Consider the following 18,744-nt stretch of genomic DNA (forward strand, 5'->3'; position numbering starts at 1 on the left):
CTATTGGGGAGGATGAGACTGTCTGGGTCTGCACTTGAAATGAAACCCTACTCCCTATATAGTGCACTACCATAGAGCTCTGGTGGTCACAGCCCAAAGTAGTGCACTATGTAGGGAATAGGGTGCCATTTGGGATTAAGGCAGCTTGACCCTGGCTATCACCACCAGGGGGTCATCTCTTAGGCCACACATTCACTTACTGTTTCCTGGACCACTACCTGAGACTGCTGGGACAGGGGGCTGGTCAGGTACTCCGGCGGCAGCTCTGCCGGGCCTGGGGCCACGGAGGTGGATGTCCCAACTGGTTTACCCCCTTCAGCTTTCCTAGGCGGGGGAGAGAGGGAAGGGTGGCTGGTGAGGAGAGGGGTCAGAAGGGAGGTCAGGGGTCAGACACACAACTTGGTGAGTCAGAGGTCGTTGGACAATAAACTGGATGGATGGATACCGACGGGTACTGAGCAGCAGAATGGTATTTACAGTAGAAGATCCCACGTATACAGATCATTCATTAACTGTACCTACCCACCACATGAAATTATACCACTAGAACAACAACTTCTACAGGCTGACCAAATGCTCTATGAAGGCTGAAGTGGGACATTTTAAATATACAGGCTGACGAAATGGAATTTAGGGTGGTTTTGGCTGAGTCTCTCTCTCTCTCTCTCTAGCCCGGTAACTAACTCTCTCTCTCTCTCTCTCTCTCTCTCTAGCCCGGTATCTCTCTCTCTCTCTAGCCCGGTATCTCTCTCTCTCTCTCTAGCCCGGTAACTAACTCTCTCTCTCTCTCTCTCTCTCTCTCTAGCCCGGTATCTCTCTCTCTCTCTAGCCCGGTATCTCTCTCTCTCTCTAGCCCGGTAACTCTCCCTCACGCTCTCTCTCTAGCCCGGTAACTCTCCCTCACTCTAGCCCGGTAACTCTCCCTCACTCTAGCCCGGTAACTCTCCCTCACTCTAGCCCGGTAACTCTCCCTCACGCTAGCCCGGTAACTCTCCCTCACGCTCTCTCTCTAGCCCGGTAACTCTCCCTCACGCTCTCTCTCTAGCCCGGTAACTCTCCCTCACGCTCTCTCTCTAGCCCGGTAACTCTCCCTCACGCTCTCTCTCTAGCCCGGTAACTCTCCCTCACGCTCTCTCTCTAGCCCGGTAACTCTCCCTCACGCTCTCTCTCTAGCCCGGTAACTCTCCCTCACGCTCTCTCTCTAGCCCGGTAACTCTCCCTCACGCTCTCTCTCTAGCCCGGTAACTCTCCCTCACGCTCTCTCTCTAGCCCGGTAACTCTCCCTCACGCTCTCTCTCTAGCCCGGTAACTCTCCCTCACTCACTCTCTCTAGCCCGGTAACTCTCCCTCACTCACTCTCTCTAGCCCGGTAACTCTCCCTCACTAGCCCGGTAACTCTCCCTCACTCACTCTCTCTAGCCCGGTAACTCTCTCTCTCTCTAGCCCGGTAACTCTCTCTCTCTCTAGCCCGGTAACTCTCTCTCTCTCTAGCCCGGTAACTCTCTCTCTCTCTAGCCCGGTAACTCTCTCTCTCTCTAGCCCGGTAACTCTCTCTCTCTCTAGCCCGGTAACTCTCTCTCTCTCTAGCCCGGTAACTCACTTGTTGAGCAGCTCGTGGCAGGGCTCACACACACGCACTTCCTTCTCGATGCCAAACTTGGGGATGGTGGAGTACTTGGAGGAACATTTCCCACAGAAGATCTGACCACAGGCTCTACAGTGGTGCTGCAACAGGAGGGAGAGAATGTCAGACAGACAGAAGATCTGACCACAGGCTCTACAGTGGTGCTGCAACAGGAGGGAGAGAATGTCAGACAGAAGATCTGACCACAGGCTCTACAGTGGTGCTGCAACAGGAGGGAGAGAATGTCAGACAGAAGATCTGACCACAGGCTCTACAGTGGTGCTGCAACAGGAGGGAGAGAATGTCAGACAGACAGAAGATCTGACCACAGGCTCTGCAGTGGTGATGCAACAGGAGGGAGAGAATGTCAGACAGACAGAAGATCTGACCACAGGCTCTGCAGTGGTGATGCAACAGGAGTCCGCCAGTCCGTCATTCCGCCAGACTGCCATGTTGCCTTACCTTTCTAGTCATCACTCCAAACTGAACCCGGCAGCGATGACACTCCTCCGCATCCACCCAATCTGGAGCCTGGACACACAGAGAGAGAGAGACATTAGAGATCCTCCTAACAAGCTGAGAACATTCAGTAGTAAGGATGTATCAAACCAGAATAACATCAGTGAGAGGAAGACTTACTCTCTCTGCAGCAAACATGGCATCACTCTCCTTGAACTCCGGAAACACGTGACCTGGAACAACAGGAGATACAGGATGTCCAACAATACATGATAAAGGTTTATTAATACAAGATTAATATTTACTGTGACACTGCTCATTTCTGTTTGCTGTGTGTTAGTGACTGTGTGTCTGAATCCCAGATCATAGCCAACCTCCAGACCCTATGGAACACCTGAGGACACCTGAGAGGAAGGGATGAGAGCAAAATGCCAAAGAGCTGCCACTATGTTACTTCCACCGAGCCAATCTTCTCAGGTCTTCAGGAGTGTCTAGGGGGCTAGGGGCTGATCTGGGATCTGACTTACCCTCCACCTTCATGATCTGGTACGTGTCCTGAACCACCTTGTATTTGGGCTCGTTGCGGAAGGCGTGGGCCCAGGCCTGGATCAGGTAAAGGATCTTATTCCTCACGTTGGGCTCCGTCTGTTTCAAGGGGCAGTACATCACCACTCACTGAGTTACAGTTACAGTACAGATACACATCACCACTCACTGAGTTACAGTCACAGTACAGATACACTGTAGTACATCACCACTCACTAAGTTACAGTTACAGTACAGATACACTGTAACACATCACCACTCACTGAGTTACAGTCACAGTACAGATACACTGTAACACATCACCACTCACTGAGTTACAGTCACAGTACAGATACACTGTAGTACATCACCACTCACTGAGTTACAGTTACAGTACAGATACACTGTAGTATATCACCACTCACTGAGTTACAGTTACAGTACAGATACACTGTAACACATCACCACTCACTGAGTTACAGTCACAGTACAGATACACTGTAGTACATCACCACTCACTGAGTTACAGTCACAGTACAGATACACTGTAACACATCACCACTCACTGAGTTACAGTCACAGTACAGATACACTGTAGTATATCACCACTCACTGAGTTACAGTTACAGTACAGATACACTGTAGTACATCACCACTCACTGAGTTACAGTTACAGTAGAGATACACTGTAGTACATCACCACTCACTGAGTTGCAGTCACAGTACAGATACACTGTAGTACATCACCACTCACTGAGTTACAGTCACAGTACAGATACACTGTAGTACATCACCACTCACTGAGTTACAGTTACAGTACAGATACACTGTAGTACATCACCACTCACTGAGTTACAGTCACAGTACAGATACACATCACCATTCACTGAGTACAACTTCACAAGTACATATTTTATAGACAGATACACTGCATTTAAAAACATTTCTCTATATTAAGTGAAACATTATTATTTATTTTAATTGGGCACCTCAGTCCCCTTACAAACACAACACTTCCTTCTTCCAAAATAGAAGACAATACTAAGGTATACCATAATAATAATAATAATACGATATGAATGCATCTAGACTGAAACAAGGTTCTAACCTGGCTAGAGAGACTTGTTTTACCAGACCAATAAGTCTCTAGAGAAATACTTCAAACTAAAAAAGGTTTCCTTCAGTCCTTTTCCCCCTAAATAATCCCATTCCATACGTCACTTCAGAGACTAAATGTTCAGTGTCTTGCTGTGTTCTCTCACAGAGAGGAGAGACTTGTGCTGGGAAGTCCCTCAGTCTGTCTGACCTGAATCAGCATGTGACCAAGCTATGACATCACCATCAGGAAGTCAACAGAAGGTCACCTGACAAGGGTGGGGAGCCAATCAAAAGACTGCAATGTCATGCTGTATAGTGTATGCAAATGAACTGTTCAAGAGGGTGCACCCTTAACATACCATTCACAATCAGATAGATATGCGTTGTGTAGAACAGGTACTGTTCCTAGGCCGTCATTGAAAATAAGAATTTGTTCTTAACTGACTTGCCTAGTTAAATAACGGTTTAATATTTTTTTAAAATAAAAATAGAGACTGATTTCAGTTTTATTCATAAAATGTATCTTATTCTGAACATTGCAGATAGAAATGCATTGTGTAGAACATACAATTGACAGTAATGTAAGGAATCGTGTCAACTCCACTCATTAGGCTACATTTCTATGTGGAACACTGAATGACCTCTGGCCAGCTCCCAGGCTGTCAGACTACAGCAGACTTGGGTTCAAATACTATTTGAAAATCCTTTCATAGATTTGATCAAGGCTTGACTTAGCTCACCTGGAGCAATGGAACCAATAGAATAGTCTGAAAATGGCAAACCCTGCAGATTCTGGCACTCCAGACAGGTTTATGCAAAACACCAGAAATATTTGAAAGACTTCTAACCCTATTTGAACCCAGGTCTGCAGTTCACTACAGCACCAGTGGGTGATTATCAGGCTAAGACGCAGGGTGAGAAGGTCATAAGGATTGGAGTCAACAGCACAAGGCTCAGACATATCCCCCAGACAGATCACACTGTGTGTGTGAAAACTAGTACAAACTGTAGCTGGCCATGAAGCTGATTTCAGTATAGAGGGACCATGAACACGTCTGCTATCTAGACACGGTGGAGAAAGCAGAGCAGAGGGAGAGGTGTCTTGTGTTATTACAGCTGTTCTGGTCCCAAACAGCACCCTATTCCCTACATAGTGCACTACTTTATACCAGAGTCCTATATGGGCCCTGGTCAAAAGTAGTGCACAAGGGGAAAGTGTAATTTGGGAAGCAAGTCCATGTCAGCTGACTGGGTCACGGCCTAGTCTTAGCCTCCCTCCTTAACCAACTAAACCACAAGAGTTCAAGAGCCAGGGAGGGCATTCCTTCCACAAGGAGCACTCCGGGGTGAAGTTACCTCTAGGTTCAGATCTAGGGTCAGCTTCCCCTCCCCCACTTCAATCCTTAACCGTTAGTGGGGGGGGATGCAAAACTGACCCAAGATCAGTGTCTAGGGAGAACTTCAGCCTCGTCCACAAGAAACCCTCACGTGATTGGATTAGTACTTCAGTGCTGCAGCCTAACACTCCCAGTTTCTACACTGAGATCAGAATAAGTTGTATCTTGTAAAACTGACAGCCGACATAAAACCAAGACATTCCTTTTCTGACATACATTTGAAATGCTAACTTTTTTATTATTCTAATGTGTAGTTTGATTCCTGTCCCTTCATTCAATTGGCTCAGCACAAACATAACTGTTCCTGTCCCTTCATATCTCTTGGCTCAGCACAAACATAACTGTTCCTGTCCCTTCATTCTCTTGGCTCAGCACAAACATAACTGTTCCTGTCCCTTCATCCTCTTGGCTCACCACAAACATAACTGTTCCTGTCCCTTCATCCTCTTGGCTCAGCACAAACATAACTGTTCCTGTCCCTTCATCCTCTTGGCTCACCACAAACATAACTGTTCCTGTCCCTTCATCATCTCTTGGCTCAGCACAAACATAACTGTTCCTGTCCCTTCATCCTCTTGGCTCACCACAAACATAACTGTTCCTGTCCCTTCATCATCTCTTGGCTCACCACAAACATAACTGTTCCTGTCCCTTCATTCAATTGGCTCAGCACAAACATAACTGTTCCTGTCCCTTCATCCTCTTGGCTCACCACAAACATAACTGTTCCTGTCCCTTCATCATCTCTTGGCTCAGCACAAACATAACTGTTCCTGTCCCTTCATCATCTCTTGGCTCACCACAAACATAACTGTTCCTGTCCCTTCATCCTCTTGGCTCAGCACAAACATAACTGTTCCTGTCCCTTCATCCTCTTGGCTCACCACAAACATAACTGTTCCTGTCCCTTCATCCTCTTGGCTCAGCACAAACATAACTGTTCCTGTCCCTTCATCCTCTTGGCTCACCACAAACATAACTGTTCCTGTCCCTTCATCCTCTTGGCTCAGCACAAACATAACTGTTCCTGTCCCTTCATCATCTCTTGGCTCACCACAAACATAACTGTTCCTGTCCCTTCATCCTCTTGGCTCAGCACAAACATAACTGTTCCTGTCCCTTCATCATCTCTTGGCTCAGCACAAACATAACTGTTCCTGTCCCTTCATCATCTCTTGGCTCAGCACAAACATAACTGTTCCTGTCCCTTCATCATCTCTTGGCTCAGCACAAACATAACTGTTCCTGTCCCTTCATCCTCTTGGCTCAGCACAAACATAACTGTTCCTGTCCCTTCATCTCTCTTGGCTCAGCACAAACATAACTGTTCCTGTCCCTTCATCCTCTTGGCTCAGCACAAACATAACTGTTCCTGTCCCTTCATCCTCTTGGCTCAGCACAAACATAACTGTTCCTGTCCCTTCATCCTCTCTTGGCTCAGCACAAACATAACTGTTCCTGTCCCTTCATCATCTCTTGGCTCACCACAAACATAACTGTTCCTGTCCCTTCATCCTCTTGGCTCAGCACAAACATAACTGTTCCTGTCCCTTCATCCTCTTGGCTCAGCACAAACATAACTGTTCCTGTCCCTTCATCCTCTTGGCTCAGCACAAACATAACTGGCCCTATGAGAGCTGTGTGAATGGAAGTAACCCAAGGAGGAGATGGATGGGATATAGGCCTGTAGAAGACCACAGCAGACTAGTCCACTCTAGAGTAACACTCCTATACAACAAGGAATGGAGGTAAGGGTAAGGACATGACACCATTAGGCCTGACTCCATCACTTGTTTTAAGGAATGACCCATCAGAATGGGGTCATCCAGGTCTCAATGGAGCTTCCCTGGAACTGAGCAAGTGGAGAGTGGGAGGGTAAGAGAGAGAATCATCTGAGTAACCTGCTTAAAATGATTTGGCTTCAGTTGGTTACAATTGAAACGTTTGGTTTAAGAGGCCCTTGATGTTGACCTGTGAACCTTTGTGCGCCCAGCTGGAAAACAATGGAAGTGAAAGACTGCTATGACGCTAAGAAAGATGGGGCATGGCAGAGCTGAATGGAAGGTGTAGAGGGGGTGGAGGTGGTGTAGAGGGGGTGGTGTAGATGGGGTGGAGGTGGTGTAGAGGGGGTGGTGTAGAGGGGTGGGAGGTGGTGTAGAGGGGGTGGTGTAGATGGTGGAGGTGGTGTAGAAGGGGTGGTGTAAGTGGAGGTGGTGTAGAGGGGTGGTGTAGATGGGGTGGAGGTGGTGTGAGTGGTGAGGGGTGGGGGTGGTGTAGAGGGGGTGGTGTAGATGGGGTGGAGGTGGTGTAGAAGGGGTGGTGTAGAGGGGGTGGAGGTGGTGTAGAGGGGGTGGTGTAGATGGGGTGGAGGTGGTGTAGAGGGGGTGGAGGTGGTGAAGAAGGGGTGAATCAAGACAGGGTCACCTTCAATAGATCCTTCAGCTCCTCCATGGTGGTTTTACAGGCCACCTCATCATGGACCGTCTGACCACAGTTCTTCACTACTGACTCCAACACCTGACAGGTGGAAGAAACACTCATAATCACACTTCACAACACAGGAGCCTAATTAAGCCTCACGTCAGACTTTTTACTATGGAACTAGCCTATCACCTTGGTTACACCGACAGCGTCACTGCGCAAAATGTTCCGCAGCATCATCTGGATAGGTGTGCAACAAAAGTTCAACATTCACCTTCTGCTACCATTTCTGTCAAACCGTCTACGGCATACAGTCTGACGACCATACACCACACAGAAAGCACTTCCATTGGAAACGAACGTACCTCTGGTGTACCAAAATGGAATGACGCTGTCGCTGTGATCGAGGGGTATAAATCTGGATATCATTTCATCAACGCATTTATTATTCAAAACGTCTCAATATGGCCCAATTTGAATAATTGATCAAGCCATCCTTTAAGGAGCACTAGAAGGTTATGACTGTGTCATTACAAGCGGTTCAGCGTAGATCCACGCAGCACTGGTCAGTCTAGTAACCCACCTCAAGACCATAGAGGGCCACATGCGGGTTCTTATCCATCAGCTTCTTCTTAATGGCTCCGATGGCATACTTCGCCCTGCAGGAAGAGAAAGACTTTGATCAGACCAGACACACTTCTATCGTGTGGAGAAACATGGGGCTAGTTCCAATTATTTTCAAATGGTTCCTTCCTTCCTAGGCCTTGTCATGGAAACACTTAAGGACCTCTCCACTGCAATTATCCAATCACAGAGATTAGGCTAGTGATTACCAGAAGGAAGGAAGGAAGGAAGGATACTAAGTATTTGATCAGGGCTGTGGTGTACTCGGCACTCTACTACTCACTGTGTGTCTCCTTGACGAATGAGATCACAGATCTGCAGGATGGACTCCCAGTCTGTCTCCAGCAGCAGCTGACTGGTTGCTTTATCTGCAGACAGAGAGAAGAGGGTTCACTGTCTCACATGTCTTTCATTCAAGATCATCATCAACATTTACGTCATTCAGCAGACAACGTTATCCAGAGCGACTTACAGTCAGTGCATTCATCTTAAGATAGCTAGGTGGGACAACCACATATCACAGTCGTAGCAAGTTCATTTTTCCTCAATAAAGTAATTATCAGCTAAGTCAGTGTTAGTAAGAAAAGAGAAGTGTGAGGGTCTTTTAACCAGGGTGAATAAGACAAAACCTTACACCTGAAAGCATAGGCTATTTCTCTAAACAGTAGAATTGTGTGTTTGCTTGTGAGCAGGTGATATTGATTAATGTGACTAGGGCCTAATCGAAATCATTAATGACTGAGAAAGCAGCCTTTCCCACATCACATTTCAATTCAGAGTTCCGACTACAATATGAACATGTCCAGGGATGGCGTGTGGGCCTATACAAATGTAACTGATCATATTATACGATCACTGTAGGTATGAAACAGCGGATTTCTCCATACAGTAAATGATGGGGGTGGGGTAGGCCTAGTTAGTGATTACTAGGGAGTGGATCAAGGTGTGTTGTTGTGGAATGCATTTCTACACAGTAACTAACTAGCTTGCGGCTGTTGCAAAACTAAGAGGAAACGTTGGTGACCGGGAATGAGCCTGTATGTTATTATGATCGACACAAACCTTCGGCCTTAGTTTATTATACCAACACAGGGCGCAGCGAACCCACACATCTTCTGATTGCGTTGTTAGCATGCTAGCTAGCCAAGCTAACCTAGGCTAGACACTTTCCGGGTACAGAGCAAAATGCGAGGCATGTAAGCATAGCTTTTGGTAGATTAAATGACATGTTATTGATAAGCAGTTACACTGAAATACTCGATAGAAAAGACGATTCTCGATTAGAGGCCTCGGCCTATCGTCAAACTGAACACAGACAATGCTAAGTTTAGCTAGGTAGCTAGCTAATGTTAGCAGGGCTGTGTCACAGCCTCAAACGACTGCCAAAACAATACGCAAAAACAATCACCGGTGTAAAATGTTTAGATACTCATATCTTACCAAGAAGCCTCTCAAATGTACCACCACCCTTTCCCATGGCTGATCCAATGATTCAGGCTAGCTGTCGAGACGTTATTTTTTGGTCAATCAAAAAGTATTTGACACATCCACTGTAAAGCTCGCTAGCCAGCTGCAAAGTTATTCCTACTTCCCGTGTCGGGTTTAGAAACTCTGTGGTTCGGTGAAGTCCGTCTATTCCTAAAAGTATTGCGACGTTGCCCCCTAGAGTCTGAAGAGGTGATTGTACATGGGGACATGGTTGTGTACAGTTTATTCAAGTGGACATGGGTTCCATAACATTACGTTTGACCGAGGAACATTTAAGACGGTGCAACAAGCTAACCCTACTGGGTACTCAATAAATCCTCACCAATGGCGGTTTTCTGATCAGTTCGCCTAAATTCTACTCAGTTTGATAAAGTGAAATATAGGGAGACATTTAATTTAGAGAACAAATCAGAGGCCCATCACAGTCTACCTGTGTGAGCCAATTTAATTGACATGAAATTGTTCAAGAGAAGAGAGGGATCATTAAGTGTTGGTGGGTGGTGGAGCTGCAACCTTCTATGTGTCTAGGCCACAGGAGGTTGGTGGCACTTTAATTGGGGAGGACTGGTAGCAAATACATAAAACACATGGTTTCCATGTGGTTGATGCCATTCCGTTTGTGCAATTCCGGCCATTATTATGAGCCATCCTCCAGTAAGCAGCCTCCTGTGGTATAGGCCTACGTCATCAAGTGTGATCAGGCCCTCTCCAGCCATCTATCCATTCCATCACATTGTTATGAGGAATAATGGGAACTGCCTTGCTATATTTCATCACACTCTCCTCCTCCCTACACTGGTATACATAGGTCTACTTGGGTCATAGATGAGTACATAGAAGCAGAATGCATAGAACGACCCACCCCATTCAAGTCAATGATGGCATTATGGGTGGACTGGCAGCCAATGTGAGTGTACCCATGAGTTTACCAGTCAAATTGCCAGGGTTAGAGGTTCCAAGCCCTTTTCTGTGGATTATATTTCTATGTATGAGTCACTACCTGGCACTCACAACACTGGAGGCCATTGTTGTGGCTGTGCTCCTGATGCTCCATACAGTGGCATTGTGTCTCCGTCTCTACTAGCCTCTACTGTTAGCTAGTAGGGCTGGACACAGAGAGAGGAAGGCTGTCTACTAGTGGTGTAAAGTACTTAAGTAAAAATACTTTAAAGTACTACCTAAGTAGTTTTTTGGGGGTATCTGTACTTTACTATTAATATTTTTTACAACTTTTACCACTACATTCCTAAATAAAATAATATACTTTTTACTCCTTACATTTTCCCTGACACCCGAAAGTACTCGTCACATTTTTAATGCTTAGCAGGACAGGAAAATTGTCTAATTCACGCACTTATCAAGAGAACATCCCTGGTCATCCCTACTGCCTCTGATCTGGCAGACTCACTAAACACAAATGCTTCATTTGTAAATTATGTCTGAGTGTTGAACTGTGCTCCTGGATATCCGTAAATTAAAAAAAAAAAAAGAAAATGGTGTCGTATGGTTTGCTTAATATGAGGAATTTTAAATGATTTATACTTTTACTTTTGATGCTTAAATACATTTAAAAACAAATACTTTTACACTTTTACTCAAGTAGTCTTTTACTGGTTGACTTTCACTTTTACTTGAGTCATTTTCTTTTAAGGTATCTTTACTTTTACTCAAGTATGACAATTGGGTACTTTTTCCACCACTGCTGTCTACTAGCCTCTACTATTAGCTGGTAAGGCTAGACACAGAGAGAGACAAGCTGCCAAGAGAGTCCTCACCACCCACCAGTCAAAGAAACAAGATCATGTATAAACAACTGCTTATAGCAGATGACAACATGTGTTTCATTTAATGAGATGGATACCATTTTGTGTGCAGACGTTCTACTTTAATTAAAAGTAGAATGTGTGTGTTTAAAATATGTTACTTGATTTACTTATATACCTACACTAAGAGGCTACATGCTATGCACTGTGATGCGTATCTGCTGCTGTACAGTTAATGAAATCTGCATTTATATATAATACATTGATAGTCATTATTCCTGCCAGTGATGTGGGTTGGCATATTTGTAAGATGGATAGATCTTATGAAATGGCTTATCAAATTAAAGTAGCTATAACAGCGCTGCACTGTAGAATCTGAAGGATGTCAACTATGTCTCATGAATACAATATTTATTACTGGGGCTCAACACATCCCACATGACATGCTTCGACAAAACACACACGCTTACCGTTTGAATGGAGAGATGTTTGTAATTTCTTGTAATGTACTCAATCAACAGTTTGGAGATTTGACATCAGATCTTCCAGTATATGGAAGGTAATTGTTCTGAACGAATGTTGACATAAATAAAACTAGTGTAGACTACAGTAGACTATGTAGAGCTGTTTTTCCCACCAATCAATGCACAGAGAAATACACAAAATAATAACTGAATAAGAAGACACTGGTGATTTTACGAGTTTAATCAATTCAAAACGAGTATGTTATTGTCATTAAATGTATTCCGTATTAATCATGTGTTCAAAAACAATGTTGTTCCATTTGTAGTGTAGCCTTTTAACTTTGCTCGTATTATATGCTAATTAGGTTCCGGCCCGCCACCTATTAGCTCAGAAAACTTTTTGGTCCCGAGGCAAAAACCTAGTTGACGAACCCTGTCTTACGGTGTATGGCCAATCATTTGTGAGGAGCCTGGTTCTGCTGGACTGGACCCAGTCTGAGTCTTAAATTGAACCCTATTCCCTATATAGTGCACTTCGTTTGATCAGAGCCCATTGTAGTGCACTAGTTTTAAACCAGAGCTCTATGCTTCCATCAAAAGCATTGAACTGTATAGGGAATAGGGTGGTATTTGAGACGCGGGCAGCGTCCCCTAAGAACTGAGGACAGGACCCCGGTTTTGATATCTAGACTGGACTGGAGACATTGAAACATGGAGATAATTGTACAGTCTGTAGTGATGGCCTGATGGGAGGATGAGTGGTAGCTGGTTGGGAAAAAGACCATTCGCTGGTGCTCTCTCCATCAGCGCTACACCACACACTCACAGACGTACACACGTACACAGTTCCCCATTGTTCTATTGTTCCGTTCCAATCTGCACCACCACTCACAGTGCACAATGGTACATGACAACATGTTCCATTGGCGCACTACAATGCCAAGACATTTACTCTTGGTGACCATCATTTCTAATCCTTTGGTTTGAAGCGAATATAGGCTACTGTATCCTAGAATAGATGAACTCACACAGAGGAGTTTCCCAGAGAGGAATTGAAAGACAGGTGATTTTATTGGGTTTTACACTGACAGACAGACTGACGGATAATAGGGTTATCGGAGGACAACAGGGACACATGAAATAACAAAATGATTTCACAATTCCCTTCATAACCTCCTAGTGCATCTTTTGAAAGAATGAGGAAAAGCACCACCGAATAATAATAACATGAACATTCCAAAGTATTAAAAAGTATAAATACTAAAAGAGGAGGGTTTTTCATGTTGTCAGGGCGGAATCATGGAATCATAGACATAGATTCTCGGAATCATGGGGTGTTGTGTGTTTTGTGGCATTCCGATCAGACGTAACCTTTGACCTGAGCGGCAGGTCCTCTACGGGGGCTGCTTTCGCTGCTGAAGGTCGGAGACCCGGGGATGCCGGGAGGACTCGACCCCGCATACAACAGCGACCCACCAATCAGGAGCAAGGCCGACGCCCCCCAGCCCAGGTATAGGGCGGGGCCTAGCTCTCTCTTGTGCGGCGCGGCCACGTGGGGATCATAGAAGTCCCTGATAATGGAGTGGGCCGTCCAGCAGATAGGAACCAGGTAGAGAAACCCAGCGATGCCAAACAGAAAGCCGGATATCCTTGCAATACGAGCCTTCAGACTATTCTGACCAATACACTTGGTGCACTTTACCCCCACCACACCTAGAGCCAGGGCCAGGCCACAGAGGAGGACGGAGAGCACGGTGAGACCCCGGGCCGCCTGCATGTCGCTGGGAAGGGCCAAGAGACTGTCGTACACCTTGCACTGGATCTGGCCCGTTGATTGGACGATGCAGGTCATCCACAGCCCCTCCCAGATGATCTGAGCCGTCACGATGTTGTTGCCGATGAAGGCGGTGACGCGCCACAGCGGAACAGAGCATACCAGGAATCCGCCCACCCAGCCAACCAGGGACAAGACCAGGCCCAGGAGCTGCATGCCGGTGGTCGCCATGGTAAAGGTGTAAGGCTGTTGTTGTTGTTGTGGTAGTAGTAACGGTTGTGGTGACGGTTGACGATGTCTACCGGTATTTGGCTGGATTTTCGTCAGTATTTGTACCACGTTGGTTGTTACTGGGATGTTAAAGTCCTTTCTCTTTGTCTCACTAAAATAGTCCCAAGCTGTGGAAAGTCTATGCACCTCCGAAATCTTGAAAAACAGATGTCTTCCTCTTCCTCCTCTTCTTCTTCTTGCCCCTCTCCTTCTCTCTGGTTGATGCTGAGGCCAACTGGGGACAGACAAGGCCAAACGTCCTAAGAACCAGATGAAATAAAAGCAGTGGTTAGTATAATGATCCAGTTGAGGACACTTCTGAACTGTACTTATGCAAATGAACTTCTAAACCACCAGAATAATAGCATATCATATGAATCACTGTAAATAACATTCATCCTATTGAATCCTACACAGATTAACATAGCATTAATAAACATTTAAAAGTCAAAATAATCACAGTGCTTAGCTACTGTAACTTATGTTTATCATAACTATTTGTAAACAGGCAGGGAGGGCCTGAGAGTGACTGGATTCCAGTGTGGACCCGAAGGAGCAGAGAGAATGGTTTCCATTGACTGTGCTGCTGTGGGTGTTGGAGCTACGAGATGCTATGCCTGCCTGGCCGGAACACTGGATTATCTCAGAAAAACATGAGGAGGATCAGAACACAGCAGGGCTTTCATACAGGACTGGTACAGTGGGCCTAGGCTCTGTTGACTGAGGACCCAGCTCGGTTTAACTCTGTTCTGGACTGTCTTAATGACACTGGAAGAAATAACAGCTGGACTAATACAATAGATTGATCAATCAGTACTTGTATCGGCAAAACTGAATAGAGATTAACCCACTGGGCAAAAATTGGCTGAATCAACATTGTTTCCATGTCATTTCAACAACAACCAAAAATCTACGTGATGACGTTGAATCAACGTGGAAAACTTATCGGATCAAAAAGTCATCAACGTGAGGGCATTTCGTCTTTTTCCACCTAACTTTTAACCTAAATCCAATGACATGGTGACATTTGTTGTTCATTTCAAGTTGAATTCACGGTTAGTTGACAACTCAACCAAATGTAAATCCAAACTTCACAGTGGGATGATGAAATAAGATTAGGATAAGATATTGTCTAACAGGGGATGGACCTTTAACGTTTGATTCCCCTCTCTAGTTTCATGCCACATTGTTTAAAAAATGAACAGGCATCAGATACTTAAGCAATAAGACCAGAGGGTGTTATATACTCCAGCTAAGGGCTGTTCTTAAGCACAACGCAACGCAGAGTGCCTGGATACAGCCCTTAGCCGTGGTATATTGGCCATATCCCCCCCCCCAAGGTGCCTTATTGCTATTATAAACTTGTTACCAACGTAATTAGAGCAGTAAAAATAAATGATTTGTCGTAACCGTGGTATACGGTATACCATGGCTCTCAGCCAATCAGCATTCAGGGCTCGAACCACCCAGTTTATAAATTACAGTATCATACTAATGATAAAAGAGAATGAACACATTAGTATAATTGACAGTGAGATCCTAAAAGAGAATAAACACATTAGTGTAATTGACAGTGAGATCGTAAAAGAGAATAAACAGATTAGTATTATAGACAGTGAGATCTTAAAAGAGAATAAACAGATTAGTATTATAGACAGTGAGATCTTAAAAGAGAATTAACAGATTAGTATTATAGACAGTGAGATCCTAAAAGAGAATAAACAGATTAGTATAATAGACAGTGAGATCCTAAAAGAGAATAAACAGATTAGTATTATAGACAGTGAGATCTTAAAAGAGAATTAACAGATTAGTATTATAGACAGTGAGATCTTAAAAGAGAATTAACAGATTAGTATAATAGACAGTGAGATCCTAAAAGAGAATAAACAGATTAGTATAATAGACAGTGAGATCCTAAAAGAGAATAAACAGATTAGTTTTATAGACAGTGAGATCCTGACACAGACAGGTCCAACAAGCTATGGAATACACATTCTTATCCTTGAGGTGGAATGTTTCAATACCAATATGTTTTTGTTGACTGTACCAACACCATAGTATTTTCAATACACAACCAACAATACATTAGAGTACATTAGTCACCTCAGATGTAGTGTGATGATCTCCCCTCCTCTTCCAAGCAGTCGTTGGAAAAGCAGCGTGTTCTTCAGCAGTCCTGTGGTGCTGTGGTTGTATAGGTCAGAGGTGGATGTAGTTAGCCGGTTGGCTGGTTGAGGGGGAGGCAGAGACAGAGGCCTTGAAGGTTCAGCTCAGTCCACAGGTACGAACGAGGACCTGAGAGGTCAGGTTGGCTTCTGCAGAGGGGTGAAGAGCTTCAACATCCAGCTAGCTTCAACACCCAGGACAGGACAGGACTGGAGAGAGGGCTGCCCTCTAAGATGCCAGCTAGCGCAAGTCTGTGTGGTAGTGGGTAGAAGCATACGCTTATGTGTCTGTCAGTGTGTCTGTTTTAAGCGTGTGTGTGTGTGTGTGTGTGTGTGTGTGTGTGTGTGTGTGTGTGTGTGTGTGTCTCCCAGTGCCTGGTGTTCAAGTACAATGACACGCTGTTCTCCACTGCTGTTCTCTCTCTCCGACCCCCCCACACCATCATCCATTCATTCCTCCATCCATCCAGGCCAACAACCCATTCTGTCTTCTTTTTCATATTTTTGTTCTCTTGTTCTTTGATGTGCGCCGTTCTTTTCATCCCCCTGTTTCTAATGTTTTATGGGTTCAACTGAAGTTGGTGACTGAGGCGGGTCACAGAGGGCTCTAGTTTAGTTCTTTCCCTTATTCTACCTCCTGTTCACATGAAGGAAAGAGAAAAATAAAGAGGAAAATCATGTCTCCTAAAGACCTGCCTTTAACTTGAACTTTAGGAGTTACAAAAGGACCGTTGTAGCTGTGGTAATCAACCATCAACCTGTTAACCATGCTAATCAATGACGAGAATTCAACTATCCAAACGAGAGAAACAGGAAGTACTGGGAGAACAGACGGGGATCAAAATGAACTTTTTACGTTTTACATTTAAGTCATTTAGTAGATGCTCTTATCCAGAGTGACTTACAGTTAGTGCATTCATCTTAAGATAGCTAGCTGGGACAACCACGTATTACAGTCGTAGTAAGTTCCTTTTTAACTCAATAAAGAAGTTATTAGCAAAGTCAGTGCTTGGAGGAAAAGAGAAGTACAATTTAAGTTGTATGGAGGGGGAAAAAGACTGGGATGTCTTATTTAAGATACTCTTTGAAGAGGTACACACGTTTTCAGAAGATGGGCAGGGACTCTGCTGTCCTAGCTTCATGAGGAAGCTCGTTCCACCATTGGGGTGCCAGGACAGAGGAGTGCTTTGACTGGGCTGAGTGGGAGCTGCCCTCCCGTAAGGGTGGGAGGACCAAGAGACCAGAACAGAGTACTCAGGTTTTTTTATTTAACTTTTATTTAACTAGGCAAGTCAGTTAAGAACAAATTCTTATTTACAATGACGGCCTACCCCGGCCAAACCCTAACCCGGACAACGCTGAGCAAATTGTGCGCCACCCTATGGGACTCCCAATCACGGCCGGTTGTGATACAGCCTGGAATCAAACCAGGTTCTGTAGTGACGCCTCTAGCACTGAGATGCAGTGCCTTAGGCTGCTGCCCCACTCGGGAGGTTGGGGTGTAGGATTTGAGCATAGCCTGAAGGCAGGGAGGGGCAGTTCCCCTTGCTGCTCCGTAGGTAAACACCATGGTCTTATAGTGGATAGATGGACTTATAGTGGATAGATGGTCTTGTAGTGGATAGATGGTCTTGTAGTGGATAGATGGTCTTGTAGTGGATGGATGGTCTTGTAGTGGATAGATGGTCTTGTAGTGGATAGATGGTCTTGTAGTGGATAGATGGTCTTGTAGTGGATAGATGGTCTTGTAGTGGATAGATGGTCTTGTAGTGGATGGATGGTCTTGTAGTGGATGGATGGTCTTGTAGTGGATGGATGGTCTTGTAGTGGATAGATGGTCTTGTAGTGGATAGATGGTCTTGTAGTGGATAGATGGTCTTGTAGTGGATAGATGGTCTTGTAGTGGATAGATGGTCTTATAGTGGATGGATGGTCTTATAGTGGATGGATGGTCTTGTAGTGGATAGATGGTCTTGTAGTGGATAGATGGTCTTGTAGTGGATAGATGGTCTTGTAGTGGATAGATGGTCTAATAGTGGATGGATGGTCTTATAGTGGATAGCCTTGCAGTGGATGGGAGCACTAGTGGTGCTGACAACTTTAAAGGCCCAGTTCAATAAAAATCTAGACCTTCCTGTGTTTATATATATATTTCCACACTATGATATTGGAATAAATCTGTGCAATTGTAAAATTTATGATAATGCCCTTGTAGTGTAAGAGCTGTTTAAAAAGGCCACCTGAAATTAAAGCCTGTTTTGGTGGGATGGAGTTTTGGCCTGCCTGGTGACATCACCAGGTCATAAATTGGTAGTAGACCAATAAGAAAGAGAGTTCCAAACCTCTCAGCCAATAACAGCTCATTTTCAGTTCCCCCTCCCCTACTCAGACCACTCCCAGACAGTCCTAGCTACATTCTTGTTTGAGAATTTGCTATTTTTTTAAGAAGCTCATTTTGGTTTCTTTTTGACCATTTCAATTGAAAACAATCACAGTAAGGCACTTCATTGATACCCAGAAATGATTTGACATTTAAATAAAATGTCTGCATTGGACCTTTAAGAAGTTAGGAGCACCAGACAGTCATAGGGGAACCAGAAAAAGAGATGATCAATCCTACCTTTCAAGCACATCACCTGGAGTATCTATCCAGGAGTCCATATTTCCAT

The 18,744-nt window shown here is 44.8% G+C and overlaps 1 protein-coding gene and 1 pseudogene across 1 annotated transcript; both read right to left on the reverse strand.

Annotated features, from left to right (window-relative positions):
• The window catches only part of LOC106606314 (hepatocyte growth factor-regulated tyrosine kinase substrate-like), a 43,187-nt pseudogene extending 33,390 nt beyond the window's left edge, over positions 1-9,797 (reverse strand).
• Positions 9,798-12,089: 2,292 nt separating this feature from the next.
• cld6 (Claudin-6) lies at positions 12,090-16,260 on the reverse strand. Its single transcript, NM_001140452.1, is given in 2 exon segments — positions 12,090-14,167; positions 16,014-16,260. A coding segment is annotated over 1 exon segment (645 nt). The 5' UTR covers positions 13,869-14,167; positions 16,014-16,260; the 3' UTR covers positions 12,090-13,223.
• Between the last annotated feature and the right edge of the window lie 2,484 nt (positions 16,261-18,744).

This window comes from Salmo salar, chromosome ssa06, assembly GCF_905237065.1.
Source record: "Salmo salar chromosome ssa06, Ssal_v3.1, whole genome shotgun sequence".
Classification (NCBI taxonomy): domain Eukaryota; kingdom Metazoa; phylum Chordata; class Actinopteri; order Salmoniformes; family Salmonidae; genus Salmo; species Salmo salar.